This window comes from Stomoxys calcitrans, chromosome 3 (assembly GCF_963082655.1).
Source record: "Stomoxys calcitrans chromosome 3, idStoCalc2.1, whole genome shotgun sequence".
Taxonomy (NCBI): Eukaryota; Metazoa; Arthropoda; class Insecta; order Diptera; family Muscidae; genus Stomoxys; species Stomoxys calcitrans.
In genome coordinates this window covers 159,013,924-159,031,746 of record NC_081554.1, presented here as the reverse complement: position 1 = coordinate 159,031,746, position 17,823 = coordinate 159,013,924, and the positions used below count along the sequence as shown (strand labels likewise).

The window sequence follows — 17,823 nt, the reverse complement described above, 5'->3', positions numbered from 1 at the left end:
GTGCCAAGTATAGTTCAAATCGGTCCATAACCTGATATGGCTGTTATATAAACCGATCTTGGGTTTTGACTTCTTCAGCCTCTAGAGGGCATAATTCTCGTCCGATTTTGCATGAGTTGTTTTGTTATCACTTTCAACAACTGTGGTAAGTATGATTCAACTCGGTTCATAATCTGGTATAGCTGCCAAATAAACCGATCTTGGATCTTGACTTCTTGAGCCTCTAGACGGCGCAATTCTCGTCCGATTTGACTAAGATTTTGCACATAGTGTTTTGGTATCACTTCCAACAACTGTGTTAAGTATGATTCAAACCGGGTGATAATCTGGTATAGCTGTCATATAAACCGATCTTGGATCTTGACTTCTTGAGCTTCTAGAGGGCACAATTCTCATCCGATTTGACTGAAATTTTGCACGAGGTATTTTGTTACGACTTCCAACAACTGTGCTAAGTATGGCGCAAATCGGTATTGAGCCTGATATAGCTGCCATATAAACCGATCTGGGATCTTGACTTCTTGAGCCTCTAGAGCCTCTAGAGGGCGCTATTCTCATCCGATTTGGCAGAAATTTTGTACAACGGCTTCTCTCATGACCTTCTACATATGTGTCTAATATGGTCTGAATCGATCAATAGCTTGATACAGCTCCCATATAAACCTATCTTCGGATTTTGCTTCTTGAGCCTCTACAAGGCGCAATTCTTATCCGACGGAACTGAAATATTACACAATGACTTCTACATGTTCAGCATTTATTAATGGTCCCAATCGGACTATTACTTGATATAGCGCGCATAGAACTCGACAAATGCGATCCATGGTGGAGGGTATATAAGATTCGGCCCGGCTGAACTTAGCACGCTCTTACTTTTTTCTTTTAATTTTCTTTAAATTTGCATTATATGAAATACTTTAAAGTATCCCTCTCATTCATCCGGTGCACACTTAGTGTTAGTTTTCTCTTTCTGTGTGTGCAAGAATTTTCATTTCATTACATGGCAAAATGAAAATCAATATTAATTTTCAATTATTGTGTGCGGGCTTTTTTTACTTCGTTAGCTATGTTGAGTTATTCTCTAAGTACGAGTAGAGGGAAAATCTTTGCACATTGCAATGAATAATCTTCATTAATTGAGTTCTCAAGATTTTCCAAGTAGCAATAGATACGAGTTTTTCCCATTTGCATTTGATTGGAAGAACGTTGGCAGCATAATGGATGTTAAACAAATGAGAATGGTAGATAGGTATGACCTATTATCAATCATCATTAATTCGATTCAGTGAATGAGGATACTTAGTTATGGCAACTCAATTTAAATTGAGAAATTGCATTGCCTACATTGTAAGCTTCTGGAATGAAATGATATATGCGACATTTTAAATCATCGAGTAGGAAAAAAAATCTAATTGATGATAAAAACAGATTTCGAAAAAAAAAAAATTAAAATTGCGATAAAAAAGTTATGAAAAACTTTTTTTCTACAAAAATTAAGGGCGATACATTGAATCACATCACATTAAAATTTTCAAACAAAGCACAATGTTGATGTAGGAATCGTTTGATACCAAGATATATTTCAGCTTGGCAAAGTCTGAGTCAATCTTGGTACATCTTTCGTCGCAACTGTAGACACTGATCTCTACGTACTATCATCTGCAATAGGTCCCCCAACAAAAGATCAAAGGTTTATAAATTAGGAACCTGCATCTGTCCAAACCCTATACAAAGAAGATACAATACACGCAATGAAGGATGTATTATAAGAGTACAAGGCCGACATTAACGTCTAAGAGGAAGTTTGATAGATAGGAATAACTATCACAACAACAAGGAAAGGTGATGCGTTTTGCTATAACTGCCATGATACGTTGCATGAGTTTGGCTGTGGATTTGTGGTTAGTTGTAAAGTAAATCAACTAGCCTCTAGATTTATTTCAACAAATCGAAGTTCATTCACATCAATATGTAACCTTGCCTAATAAGCAAGGATGCCTTTTATAAGCGCCTAGAGACAACATATGCACCTCAGATGATGTTAAAATCTCCTAGCACGATTTTAAACCATCTCCGGGCAAGATAGCTTGATCCAATGTTAGAAAAATTTAGCTTTCATAAGGAACTTCCGATAATGAATTGAGACTAATAAACATCGACATAGTTAGCAGCACCAGACTTCAACTTTGCAATATTCGGAGGGCCACATATAAGTCAACCAGGTTCGAGAAAAAGGAAACAAATTTATCAGATTGTGATAAATGGAAGCCATTAATCCGGCGTAAAAGCAAATGCAAGAAGTAACAAGTAAAAGCGTGCTAAGTTCGACTAGGCCGAATCACCCTCCACCATGGATCGCATTTGTCGAGTTCTTTTCCCGCTATCTTTTTTTAGGCAAACATATGATAAAAGGAGGGAATTGCTTTGATACTGGAGCTATAATATCAAGTTATCGTTCGATTCGGACCATAATTGAAATGAATGTTGGAGACCATAGTAAAAGTCGATGTGTAAAATTTCAGCCAATTCGAATAAAAATTGTGCTCTAGGGACTCAAGAACTAAAATAGGGAGATCGGTTTTTATGGGAGCATCTAGAGGGCGCAATTCTCGTCCGATTTCACTGAAATTGTCCACGTGGTGTTCTGCTCTCGGACAATAAGTGCGCCTTGTGTCAGGCTATAAACCGATTCAGACCATAATTGACACGTTTGTTGAAGTTCATGACAGTAGTCGTTGTACAAAATTTCAGCCAAATCGGATAAGAATTGCGCCCTCTAGAGGCTCAAGCAATCAAGATCCAAGATCGGTTTCTATGGCAGCTTTGTTAAATCATGGACCGATTTGAACCATACTTAGCGCAGTTATTGGAAGTGATGCCAGAACACCACGTGCACAATTTCAGTGAAATCGGACGAGAATTGCGCCCTCTAGATGCTCAAGAAGTCAAAACGCAAGATCGGTTTATATGGTAGCTATACCAAAACATGGACCGATTTGGCCCATTTACAACCCCAACCGACCTACACTAATAAAAAAGTATTTGTGCAAAATTTCAAGCGGCTAACTTTACTCCTTCCAAAGTTAGCGTGCTTTCGACAGACGGACGGACATGGTAAGATCAACTTAAAATGACATGACGATCAAGAATATGTAAACTTTATGGGGTCCAGACGCATATTTCGAGGTGTTACAAACAGAATGACGAAATTAGTATACCGCATCCTATGGTGGAGGATAAAATAAAGCTATCTGAACCATATACGATATGGATGTCGAAAAGGTTAACATAAGTCACTGTGTCAAATTTCAGTGAAATCGGACTATAAATGCCCCTTTTATGGCCCCAAAACCCTAAATCGAAAGATCGGGCTACATGGCAGCTACATCGTAATCTCGACCGATCTGAGCCAAATTGAAGAAGGATGTCGAGGAGCCCAACAGAACTCACTGTCCCAAATTTCGACGACATCGGACAATAATTGCGCCTTTCATGGGCCCAAAACCTTAAATCGAGAGATCGGTTTATATGACAGATATATTCAAATATGGAGCGTGCTGGGCCAAATTGAAGAAGGACGTTGAAGGGCCTAACACAACTCACTGTCTCAAATTTCAGCGACATCACCATAAATGCGTCTTTCATGGCCCCAAAACATAAAATCGAGAGATCGGTCTATATGGCAGCTATATCCAAATCTGGACCGATCTGGGCAAAATTGACGAAGGATGTCACTGTCCCAAATTTCAGCAAAACCGGGTAATAAATTTGTTTTTGATGGGCCTAAGACCCTGAATCGGCGGATCGTGGTATGTGACAGCTATATACAAACCTGGATCGATCTGGACCAAATTGAAGAAGGATGTCAAAGGTGCACATACAAATTTTGATTTTTGCCACCTGATATAGCTCCAATAGCTTAGCAATTTTTATCCATTATCTATTGTGTGCCTATAAAGAGATAAGAGTACCAGACCAAGAACTTGATAAATGCGATTCATAGTGGAGGTTCTATAAGATTCCGCCCGGACGAACTAAGTACGCTTTCATTTGTTTATTGCTCCTACAAACATCTCACATAGTTATATGTTGCCTCAGAAATCGGTGGTTGGGGCCATGGTGTCCAATAATGGTGTAGGGTATGATTAAAATTAGACTACAAACACTAAAATTCTTTCTTTCCGCCCATGAATCGCAATAAACCAAAAACAAATGTCAATCACCAATTAAAATAATTGATAACACACTAACTACAATGAAAAATTCCTATAACAATAAAATTATTTATTAAAATCCATTTGTCTTTACTCCTTGTATAGAGTTTGTGTCGACACGGCATTCAGCATGAAAACGTAAATAACATTTCAATTGCAACAAAAAACAAACAAAAGAAAGGACAACAATAATGTCCACAATGTATTATATTAAATAATTTGTAACAAATGATGGCAAAACCATGCTGATGACAAAACGATGCACGTAACAGTGACAAAAAGAGCAGCCACATCTTGGGCTTTTTGCCATGAATGCCAGAGCTGGTGGCTGGTGGCTGATGGCTTTTTCGAGTTATCCTTTGGCAAAGTAGAGTGTAACTTACCTGATATAAATGTAATCTCACTTAACATGAGCCAACGTGCTGCAAAATATAAATGCAATTGCAGATATTTGCCCAAACGATGATGTAATTTGATTGTCACGTCTCGAGCGTGATCCAATACAACATCGGGCATGTAAGAAAATTGTACCGGCTCTCCAATGTACTGGCGACCGCCTATGCTGAAGAAGACTTTGGCATGCACGAAAACCTGCAAAAGAGTAGTAAAGAAAACGGAGATGCATGAATGGTGGCCGGGAATGCTGTAAGTGTTGCTGTAAAAATGAGAGAAGTTTTTTTTTCTCCTTAGCTAAAACAGGTGCCAGAAGTCATATTTGCTGGCACGTCCGAAATATATCAAGAGGTGTCTTTTTCATGCCGTATGGGAAAGTGGAACTAAAGAGAGTCTGAGTGAAATAGACAATTGAATTAAGTCATAGGGTAAAAGAGAGCCTACGACCTGGCACTGGTAAAGTGCTTATCGACAAATAGACACAGTACGCCCGAAAATCGGAGCGAATTCGCCTTATTAGCGAGTCAACTTTGTTTTTTGTATAGTTCAGCTGGTACCCCATCGGCTACTGCAGCCTTGATGTGCTGTTTATATGGAAACTATTTAATAATGTGATCGAATATTGGTTGTGGATTCTATGGTATTCGTCATCAGAGAACATCAGCAGCTGGGAAATTAGGTTACCTGATTTCTTTATTTGATTCTGCTGGAGTATGTGCCAGCGCACAGTGTTGCGAAATCCAAAAATCTTACAATTAATTCTGGAACTTTGGACGTCTAGAGATATGAACACGAAACTTAGTAAGATTAAATTTCCCATGAAAATTCCATTAAGGAACAGGAGATACTACTCTCATTTCAATGATAAGGGTCCTCTCTTTTTATGCAGAGTCGGAACAACGTGCCGCATAGCGACACCACTTGATAGAGAAGTTTTAACATAGCAGGATGCCTTATTAATGTAGCCAGCATTGGTAAGATGATAACCACCGCTGAAAATTTGTCCCAGTTCACGCCGGGATTTGAACCCAGGCGTTCGGCGTCATTGGTGGATATGCAAACCTCTGCACCACCGAGGCCTCAAACATGAAACACGAGCACGGAACTTAACATAGTCAATGTTGAGGGTTTTTCCAATAAGTATGCAAAGTTTGGGGTTATGAGGCTGATCTATGGGGCTTGAAATTTTTTCACCTCAAGCATGTACAATTTTGAATTGCTTACCAAATACTCGATTATTGGCACGAAAATCCAATCCAAGGAAAAAATAGAGCTGTTGCTCCTCGCTCAGAGAAGCAAGACAGTGGATTTTAGACTTCAGTTTTTAGAGGGGACAACTCGTCTTTGAAGGGGGAGAAATACCTAGGCTTAGTCTTAAATTTGAAACTGTCCTGGCGAAGGAATAAGGAGCAAAGAAACAGGAAAGCACTGTAAGTCTTCTATTTCTGCAGGAGCAGGTTCGTTAGAAAGTGCTGTGTTAACCGAGACTCAATAGGCTGGTCTGTGTCGAAATCGTGCAAGCGATGTTTGATATACAACCCATTTAGATGTATATTTTTCAAGTGTGCCGTCAAGGTTGGGTATAATCTGAGGGAGCTTGGCATGCTGAAGAAACATGTGAACCGCTATAGTTCTAAACTATGGATGAAGAGGTTCGACTGAGGAAGCTTACAGACAACCTGGCACAAAGACCGATTTGAGATCAAATCTTTAGGATTCGCTTACCCGAAAAAGAGGTTCGGGAGACGGATGCTGTGTTTGAGAAAGATAAAACATCGGTCTTCACTTATAGCTTCAAAATGGTGTCTGGGACGGGATTAGGGATTTACTCCGATGCACTTGATATCGGTATGCCGCTAAGACTTTTATACGAATGTATTATCTTTCAGGCAAATATCACCGCCATTATAGGAGGCACAAAGTAAGTTCTGGGAAATGGCTCCTTCGAAACTCAGTATTGAATTGGACAGTATGACGGAGTTCAAGACCAATAATTACAGAACAGTTAGTTCGAAATGCGTATCGGGACTCGTGACATAGCTCTGACAGCGCTGACTAAGATTTGGATACGATGATATTTGCAGGAAATGATAGGCGGATAAATATGCCCAGGCGGATAAATATGCCCTGGTCTTGAATTCGTGCCAATTGTCAAACTACTGAAAATAGCAGGGGACGGGCAGTGCTGAAATGAAAATCTGCACAAGAATGCTGAACTGCCAGAACACTATGTTTAAGAAAGTCCTTTACGGACTTACTTAAACAATTTTAAGTCCATTGTAATACCACAGTAGCGACAGACCCATGACCACTGTCATAGTAATCCAAATTTTTTTCCCCATAAACTTTCCACTAGGACACAGAGGTCAACATCTCACATATCAAGGAGTGCAGTCTGATTCAAGTAAGCTCAATGATAAGGATTCTCCTTTTTACAACCGAGTCCGAACGACGTGCCGCAGTGCGACACCTCTATGGAGAGGAGTGTTTACATGGTATATTACCTCACAAGTGTTGACTGCATTAGGTGGGAAAAACCACTGCTGAATACTTTTAAACCCTACACCATAGGATGGGGGTATACCAATTTCGTCATTCTGTTTGTAATTTCTCGAAATATTCGTCTAAGACCCCATAAAGTATTGGGTTACCCAAAAAGTAATTGCGGATTTTTCATATAGTCGGCGTTGAAAAATTTTTTCACAGCTGGTGACTCTGTAATTGCATTCTTTCTTCTGTCAGTTATCAGCTACTACTTTTAGCTTGCTTTAGAAAAAAGTGTAAAAAAAGTATATTTAATTAAAGTTCATTCTAAGTTTTATTAAAAATGCATTTACTTTCTTTTAAAAAATCCGCAATTACTTTTTGGGCAACCAAAATATATTCTTGATTGTCATGACATTTTTAGTCGAACTAGCCATGTCCGTCCGTCTGTCCATCCGTCCATCTGTCTGTCGAGAGCACCCTAACTTTCGAAGGAGTAAAGCTAGCCGCTTGAAATTCTGCCCAAATACTTCTTATTAGTATCGGTCGGTTTGGATTGTAAATGGGCTATATCGGTCCATGTTTTGATATAACTGCCATATTAACCGATCTGGGTTCGTGATTTCTTGAGCCTCTAGAGGGCGCAATTCGCATCCGATGTGGCACAAATTTTGTCTAATATGGTCTGAATTAATCAATAGCTTGATACAGCTCCCATATAAACCGAACTACCGACTCAGAGGATGTTTGCCTGATTGCTAGGGCACTCTGGCCTGTCATCGAATGGAGGAGGACGAAGGAGTTACTGGTGATCGGTAAGAGGTCGATGAGTACCTAAACAGGGGTCACAACCTGACTTAAGCCAAATGGAGTCGCGCATAGGAATACTACACAATGACTTCTGCAGGAGTTGCCTTGATGAGGTTTAGGAGGAGACTATCGAGTACTTGCTATGTTCATGTCCGGGTCTGCAGCGATGCAGGCTTTCCTTTCTGGGCAGCCGGTTCTTCTGCGATCTGGGTGATCTCTTGGGAGGTCTCCTGAGATTTGTTGACGGGACGGGATGTTACCGACAGGGGGTACCATAAATTCAGGCGCAGGCATCTCCATGCTTTCGTGGGGATGGGCGTTCCATTCTTCCTGTTTCTTTTTATACCGACCACCATAGAACAGGGGTAAACTAATACAGTCATTCCGTTTGTTACACCTCGAAATATTCGTCTAAGACCTCATGAAGTTTATATATTCTTGATCGTCTCTACGTTTTTAGTTGATCTAACCGTGTCCGTCTGTCGAAATCGCGACAGCGGTCGAACGCATAAAGCCATTCGCTTGAAATCTAAGTAAGTATTGATGTTGCTCGTTGGGGATTGCAAATGGGCCATATCGGTTCAGATTAAAATATTGCCTCCATATAAACCGATCTCCCGATTTGACTTCTTGAGTCTTTCCAAGACGCAATTTTTGTCCGATTTGGCTAAAAGTTTGCATGCGGTGTTTGGTTATGACTTCCAACAACTGTGCTAAGTGCGGTCCAAAACGGTCTATAACCTGATATAGCTGATCTCCCGATTTGACTTCTTCAGCCCCCGTACGCCTCAATTTTTGTCCGATTTGGCTGAAATTTTGCATGTAGTGTTCTGTTATGACTTTCAACAATTGTGCGAAGTACGGTTTAAATCGGTCTATAACCAAATATAGCTCCTATATAAACCGATCTCCCGATTTGAATTCTTGAACTCTTACAAGCCGCAATTTTTTCCGATTTGGCTGAAATTTTGCATCGGATTTCCTTAATGACTTTCAACAACTGCACTTAGTACGGTCTAAATTGGTCTATACATGATATAGGTCCCATATAAATCGATCTCCCGATTTGATTTTTCGAGCCACTGGAAGCCGCAATTTTTGACCGATTTGGATGAAATTGAGCATGCAGTGTTCTGTTATGACTTTTAACAACTGTGCGAAGTACAGTCCAAATCGGTCTTTAACCTTATATAGCTCCCATATAAACCGATTTCCCGATTTGACTTCTTGAGCGCTTACAAGCCGCAATTTTTGTCCGATTTGGCTGAATTTTTGCATGCGGTGTTATGTAACGACTTTCAACAACTATGCCAAACACGGTTCAGATCAGTCTATATCCTGATGTAGCTAATATACAAAGCGGTCTCTCGATTATCCTTGATCGGTTACTAGAAGCTTTAATTTTTGCTGGTTTAACAGAATTTTGGTATGTAGAATAAAATTGTGCCCTTCAAGTAAATTTAGTTTTCATAACTTTTTGGCAGAATCCATGGTGATGGGTTCCCAAAATTCGGCCCGGGCGAACTTAGCACGCTTTTACATGTTTTTCTTTTGAAATATATTTCACCGACTGTGAGGCCTTAATGCATGGCATAGTGCATAGAATCCAAGAATAGACTATGACATGACATGACATAACGTTGACTTGGGTTCCGAAAACGACTAAATTCCAGGAAAAATAAGTAAAAGTGTGTTCGGTTTTAGACCATACCTGGCAAGATTGTTGGAAGTCGTAACGGAACACCATGTGCAAAATTTTAACCAAATCGGTTAATAGTTGCAGCTTTTAGGAGCTCAAGAAGTCAAATCGGAAGATCGGTTTTTATGTAAGCTACATCAGATTTTAGACCTATTCGGATTATACAATACATACCAAACTTCAGTCAAATCAGCAAAAATTTAAGCTTCTAGGAACCGAATAAGGATAATCGAGACACCGGTTTATAGCGGAGCTATATAAGGTTCTAGACTGATTTGGGCCGTACTTGGCACAGTGGTTGGAAGTCATAAAAGAACACCGTATGCAAAACCAAACTTCTGTCCAATCAGCAACAATTTAAGCTTCTAGGAACCGAATATGGATAATCGAGACACCGGTTTATAGCGGAGCTATATCAGTTTATAGACTGATTTGGACCGTACTTGGCACAGTGATTGCAAGTCATAACAAATAACCGCAAGCAAAATTTCAGCCAAATCGGAAAAAAAGTGCGGCTTGTAAGAGCTTAAGAAGTCAAATCGGGTGATCGGTATATATGGGAGCTATATCAGGTTATAGACCGATTTGAACTGTACATAGCACAGTTATTGGAAGTCTCAACAAAACACCACATGCTAAATTTTCGCCAAATAGGGCAAACATTGAGGCTATTTAGGGCTCAAGAATTCTAATCAAATGTGCAAAATTTTAGCCAAATCGGTTAAAAGTTGCAGTTCCTAGGAGTTCAAGAAGTCAAGTCAGGAGATCAGTTTATATGGGATCTACATCAGGTTCTACACCAATTTTAGCCGTACTTGGCACAGTTATTGGAAGTCAAAACAGAACACTACGCGCAAAATTTCTGCTTAATCGGACAACAATTGCGGCTTCTATGGGCTCAAGAAATCAAATGGGACAATGGGTTTATATTGGAGCTATATCAGTTTAAAGAGCGAATTAAACCATACTTATAACTACTGCCGTAACAGAACACTACATGAAAACTTCCAGCCAAATCGTATAATAATCACGGCTTTATATGTAAGCAATGTCCAAATCTGAACCGATATGACCCATCTGCTATCCCCAACGGCCTACATCACAAGAGATATATGTGCAAAATTTCAAATTGCTACACAGATAAAAATGATTTTTGAAACAACAACTTTTGCCGAAAAATCGTCGACGAAATTTGTTAATTTTCCTGCAACAATTTATTTTAAATCTCAGCGACTGAAAATAAAAATTTGTTGATCAAGACTATCAAGAATATATATACTTTATGGAGTCGTAGATCAATATTTTTAGGTGTTACAGACGCAATGACTATATAAGTATACACCCCGTACTGTGATGGTGAGTATAAAAACAAGTAAAAAGGCATTAAGTTCGGCCGGGCCGAACTTTGGATACCCACCACCTCGGGTATATATGTAAACCGCCTTTCATCAAAATTCGGTGAAAAATTCATAACTTATGTCCCATATCAGTTATATTAAAATATGTTCCGATTTGGACCAAATACTAATAAGTACAGTAGATATATCTAAAAATAAACCGATCTGAACCATATTCGACACGGATGTCGAAAAGCCTAACATAAGACTTTGTCAAATTTCAGTGATATCGGATTATAAATGCGAATTTTATGGGGCCAAGACTTTAAATCGCGATATCGGTCTATATGGCAGCTATATTCAAATCTGGACCGATCTGGGCAAAATTGAAGAAGGACGTCGAAGAGCCTAACTAAACTCACTGTCTCAAATTTCATCGACATCAGACAATAAATGCGTCTTTTATGGCCCCAAAACCTAAAACCTAGATATCGGTTTATATGGCAGCTATATCCAAATCTTGACCGATCTGTGCGATATTGCAAAAGTATGTCTAGGGGCTTAATTTAACTCACTGTCCCGAATTTCATCTAAATCGGATAATAAATATGGCTTTTGTGGGCCTAAGACCCAAAATCGGCGGATCGGTCTACATGGGGGCTATATCAAGATATAGTCCATCTTCGAACTTGTCCTGCTTGTGTACAAAAAGAGAATCTGTGCAAAGTTTCAGCTCAATATCTCAATTTTTTAGACTGTAGCGTGATTTCAACAGACAGACGGACGGACATGTATAGATCGTCTTAGATTTTTACGCTGACCTAAAATATATATACTTTATAGGGTCGGAAATGGATATTTCGATGTGTTGCAAACGGAATGACAAAATGAATATACCCCCATCCTTCGGTGGTGGTTATAATAGATGGAGCTGCCGCTTCAGTTCGGTAATTTCAGACCGGTAATTTCAGACTATACCTTAACAAAGACACCATAAAGACCAATCTCTTGATAAGATTTATTGACATTATATGACCGATTTCCGAATTCAAGGTATTGGGCCCATTAAAGGCGTATATGCTACCTGATGTAGCTTTGCAACATACAGCTGAAAGCAACCACTTGACATCCTTACCGAATACGGTAAAGAGCGATCCACTTTTGGATATAGCTACCACTACGTTGGGGTCCACTTGTTCATTTTGAATAACAACAAAACCATAATTTTCAATTGATATCAAAAAAATGTACTCCCTTTGTGTCTGTTTTTCTTAATTTTATTCGAGAAACATTCAAATTAACGAATTTTTTGAGAAAAATTATCATTAAAAAATTTTCACATAACAACTGCGAAGCAAATTAAACGTACCCTATGAAGCGGAAATAAAATGCAGTAATGAGGTTGTTTTTTTTGTTGCTTTTTTGTCTCTTACTCTTCCTACCAATGCCATGGTCTTTCCGTCATGTTCGTTGGTTGCAAGAACGGTAAAGGCAAACGTCATTCGTCATACATGGAAATTAAAAAATTTTCTTCGCTTACTCGTTGCCATATACCGTAGGGTGCTTTAAGATATGGCTGCCATGACGACATACACTTGACCACTCAGCCCCCTGAACATTGATGTGCATAAGTTGCAAGCCGTATTTATAATGGTAGCTACAGAACGATGATATTAATATGCAATGCGTTGATCGCATATTAAAAATCTTAATTTGGTTGTTTATGCCCCGGCGAGGCCTACAACACCATACCACACCACTGCACATGGAATTGGGGGAAAATGAAAGAATAAGATTTTTGGATCCACTTGTGGTATTTATGTGAACAGAAAGAAGTAAAAAGGTGTTAAGTTCGGTCAGGCCGAACTTTGGATACCCACCAGCACGTGATATATATATCAAACACCCTAAGACAGTGAAAACTGCATCATTCCTGAATTCATAGCATGGTCCTAAATATGGTCCCATTTTGAACCAAACTCGTCAGGGACGTCGAGGTGTCTAATAGAGTTCATTGTTCAAGACGGTAAAGCAGAATGTTTCTACCATAGTCGGAGAGGATGTATAAGGGTCGAGTACAACCTAGTATAACAAATTTCAGCGAAAGCGGCTAAAAAATTCACCTTTTATAGGCCCAAAAACTTAAATCAGGATATCGGTATATATATGGCAGCTATATCCAAATATAGACCAATCTGAACCATAAAGGACGCGGATATCCAAAAAACATAGAACACGGTTCCAAATATCAGTGAAAGCGGACAGGAGGCCACCGTAGCGCAGAGGTTGGCATGTCCGCCTATGACGCTGAACGCCTAGGTTAAAATTCTGGTGAGACCATCAGAAAACAAAAAATTAGTATACCCCCCATCTTGTGGTGGAGGGTATAAAAAAATTTCAGCGGTGGTTTTCCCCCTCCCAATGCTCGCAACATTTGTGGGGCAACATGCCATGTAAAACTTCTCTCCAAAGTGGTTTCGCACTGCGGCACGTCGTTCGGATTCGGCTATAAAAAGGGGGCCCCTAATCATTGAGCTTAAAACTTGAATTGGACTGCACTCATTGATATGTGACAACTTGGCCCCTGTTCCTTAGTGGAATGTTCATGGGCAAAATTTGCAATTTTTGAACAGGAAATGTAACTTTCATGGATCCAAGACCTTAAATCGGGATATGGGTCTATATGAAAGCTATAAACAAATATGGACTGATCTGAGCCACATTAAACACTGGTATCAAGGAGCCTAACGTAACTCACTGAGCCAATTTTAAGCGAATTCAGCTAACAAACGCTGCTTTTATGGGTCCAAAAACTTAAATCGGGAGGTAGGTATAAATGACAATTATATCCAAATATAGGCCGATCTTGACCATATTCTGTGCGAATATCGAGAGGCCTAATAAAATGCATGCTGAACAGAGATATTGAAGGGCCTAGCACAACTATTTAAGTAACACAACTCAATGAACCAAATTTCAGGGAAATCGACAATAAATGGGCCTATTATGGGCCTTAGAACTTAAATCGGGAGATCGGTATATATGACAGCTATACCTATATATGACAGCTATACCTATCTTTTCCTATCAGGGAAATCGACAATAAATGGTCCTATTATGGGCTTTAGAACTTAAATCGGGAGATTGGTATATATGACAGCTATATCTAAACCTCCACCGATCTGAGCTATGTTGAACAATAATGTCAAGTGGCTTAGCACGAGTTGCTGTCCCAAATTTCAGCGAAATCGGATATTAAAATTGCCTTTTAGAGGCCTAAAATCTCAAAGTACTTGGGTACCGGAAGCCTTCTCCAAGAAACCCATGGTACGACGAAGAATGTCGAAATGCTACTGAAGCCAAGAATGTGGCATATAGAGCAACCCTGCAATCAGTAGCAACGCGCCAGATGAAGGAGATGCATCGGGAGAAAAGGAGGGAGGAGAAACGTCTTTTCCGCAGAAAGAAAAAGGAAAGATGTGAGTGTGAGCGATTTGAGATGTACAGGATTCAGAATGAAGTCCGGATAATCTACCAAAGAATTAAACATCAAACCGATGACTTTGGTGCAGGCACATCCTCCTGCAGAGACAAGGAAGGAAATCTGATAATTGACACAGATAACATGCTGAGGATATGGAAAGAACATTCAGCCTAAGTGCTAGTGTCCGATGTTGGCGGCGAAGGAGATCCGCAGAACCGATCCCTGATGATGGTATAGAATGTTTACCTCCTAGTTAGAATGAGGTCCAAGTAACAGTGACCTGACTAAAGAACAACAAGGCAGCAGGAGCCGACGGGTTACCCGCTGAACTATTTAAGACCGGAGGCGACATGCTGATAAGGTGAATGGATCAGCTTATCTGCGCGTTCTGGCTTGAAGAACGCTTACCCGATGATTGGAACCTACTATTGGAGCATACTATGTCCCGTACACAAGAAAGGAGACAAGACGGAATGTGCCAACTACATAGGAATAAGTCTCCTCCCCATTGCATACATGATACTCTCGAGCATACTGTGTGAAAGATTAAAACCAAAAAGTCAATCAGATTATTGGGCCCTATTAATGCGGCTTTAGGCCTGGTAAATCCACCCTGGACCAGATATTCACAGTTCGCCAAATCCTTGAAAAGACTTGAGAAGGACATATCAACACCTACCATCTCTTTAATGACTACCAATCCATCTTCGATACTCTTTTACGTTCAAGCCATGTCTGAGTTTGGTATCCCTGCAAAAATTAATAAGACTCTGCAGGTTGACACTTGCTGATATGCGTTCTTCAGTAAGAATAGGAAAGAATCTCTCGGAACCAAACGAGGTTTCAGACAATTAGACAGCCTATCGTGTGATCTCTTTAATATACTGCTGGAGAAGATTATACGAGATGCAGATGTGAATAGATATGACACACTAATCACAAGAGAACACACGCTACTCGCCTATGCCGACGATATCGATATCATAGGTCGGTCAGCGGAAGTAGTAACTGCAGCCTTTGAAAGAATCGAAAGAGAGTGAGTGAAAATGGGTCTGGCAGTAAATGGAGATAAGACGAAATGGATGGTTTCAACTCCCAAAACGGCTTGTACAACCGAGCAGATAAAGAAAATGGAGAAGGTTGGGAACCACAACGTTGAGACAGTCAGTAAACTTATCTACCTCGGCACCGCCGCAACCGAAACGAATGACACCAGTTTTGAGATGAAAGAATCGAAAGAGAGTCAGTAAAAATGGGTCTGGCAGTAAATGGAGATAAGACTAAATGGATGGTTTCAACTCCCAAAAAGCATTGCACAACCGAGCAGATAAAGAATATGGAGAAAGTTGGGAACCAAAAATCTTGGACAGTCAATAATTTAATCTACCTCGGCACCGCCGTAACTGAAACGAATGATACCAGTTTTGAGATGAAAGAATCGAAAGAGAGTCAGTGAAAATGGGTGTGGCAGTAAATGGAGATAAGACGAAATGGATGGTTTCAACTCCCAAAAAGCATTGCACAACCGAGCAGATAAAGAAAATGGAGTAACTTTATCTACCTCGACACCACCGTAACCGAAACGAATGGCACCAGTTTTGAGATTAAGCGAAGAATAATACTGGGAAACAGTTGCTACTTTGGACTAAGTAAGCAGTTTAGAAACAAGGCCAACTCTAGACAGACGAAGATTACACTATACAAGACCCTGATACTACCCGTGTTGTTATATGGTTCGGAAGCATGGGTACTTGTGACAGCAGATGAGGCAGTGCTTGGAGTATTTGAGAGAAAGATGCTTCGTAAAATATATGGAACAGTTTGCGTTAATGGAGAATATAGGCGACGTATGAACCACGAGCTGTATGAGTTGTATGACGAAGATAGCATAGTTACGCGCATCAAAATATAACGCCTGTGTTGGCTAGGTCATGTTGTCAGAATGGATGAAGAAGCTACAGCAAAGAGGTCTTTTGAAGGCAAACACGGTGGTACACGCAAACCGGGAAGACCAAAAGCCCTATGGAAAGATCAAGTGGTGGGAGATACCTCGAAACTTGGTGTCAGAGACTTTAGAATGAGCGCAGAAGATCGAGGCCCTTGGAACGCTATTCTGCGCTCGGCTAGTGGAACAAATATTCTTTCATAGCCAATTAGAGTAAAGTACAGTAAGTAAGATCTCAAAGTATTCCATCTTTGAATTTGGACAAAAAAATACGAATCTGTGCAAAGTTTGAGCTCAATATCTCTATTTTTAAAGACTGTAGCGTGATTTCAACAGAAAGGCGGACGGACGGTAAGGCGGTATTTTTACGACGATATATCTTATAGGTTTGGAAATTGATGGATTTTTCGATGTGTTGCAAACGGAATAACAAAATGAGTATACTCTCTTCCTTAGGTGGTGGGTATAAAAACAAAAGAGCAACTCCAACAACATATAATAATAATAATAACAATGTTATTAATGGCACAAAAGTAGCAGTGCATGTATTTTTTAATGAATAAATTAAGAAGACATAACAAGGTTCGTCTGGCCTGTGATCCATTTTAATTAATGGGCTTACTATTCAAGCGTAATACCGATTACAGTGTTCAAAAGATTTACCTCTTGCGATAAGCTCTTCTTTTTCCTCTTTTTTTGGAGAGTTATTTTCATAAAGGAACTTTCTTTCGGCATTGCCTTTTGCTGTCTGTCATCCGTGCAGGTGTACTTTTTAATGGGATATTGAATTTTATTTATTTTTTTTTGCGACAAAGGTTTTATGTTTGTATTGGCAGTAAAGACAGAAAAAGACGTTTGATTCTTAAGCAAAGATTGCAAAAAATATTTCTGTAAACTGCAGTGATGAAGAAAGGTTAAATAGGGGTGATCAATAAAAGGTAAAACCTGTTTTCTAACGGTTCGAAAAATCAGCTTTTCTAAAACCCCGGTTTAAGTTTTTGAGATTTTTAACAAGTAAAAGCTTGCTAAGTTCGGCCGGGCCGAATCTTGGAAAACCACCACCATGGATTCTTCAAAAATTTTCACCAATGAACTCAGTTAAAGACATATGTGAATCTTACTTACCAAATTCCTGCCAAATCAGGCACAAATTTAACCTACTAGGGGCCGCAGAAGACTTATCGAAAAATCGGAACGCAAGCTTTATCAGACCGATGTGGACCGCACATGGCTGTTGGAGGTCATAACGAAGCACTCCTTGAAAAATTTCAGCCAAATCGGACAAAAATTGCGCCTAACAGGGCTCAAGAAGTAAAGGGTGATTTTTTTGAAGTTAGGATTTTCATGCATTAGTATTTGACAGATCACGTGGGATTTCAGACATGGTGTCAAAGAGAAAAATGCTCAGTATGCTTTGACATTTCATCATGAATAGACTTACTAACGAGCAACGCTTG

The 17,823-nt window shown here is 39.7% G+C and overlaps 1 protein-coding gene across 1 annotated transcript in view; it reads right to left on the bottom strand.

Moving 5' to 3' along the window:
• Positions 1 to 17,823, bottom strand: part of LOC106085304 (epithelial discoidin domain-containing receptor 1) — a 903,344-nt gene that overhangs the window by 547,550 nt on the left and 337,971 nt on the right. The window contains exon 7 of the mRNA XM_059364462.1: positions 4,598 to 4,805. Coding sequence (XP_059220445.1) covers positions 4,598 to 4,805 — 208 coding nt within the window. The remainder of the gene's footprint in view (positions 1 to 4,597; positions 4,806 to 17,823) is intronic.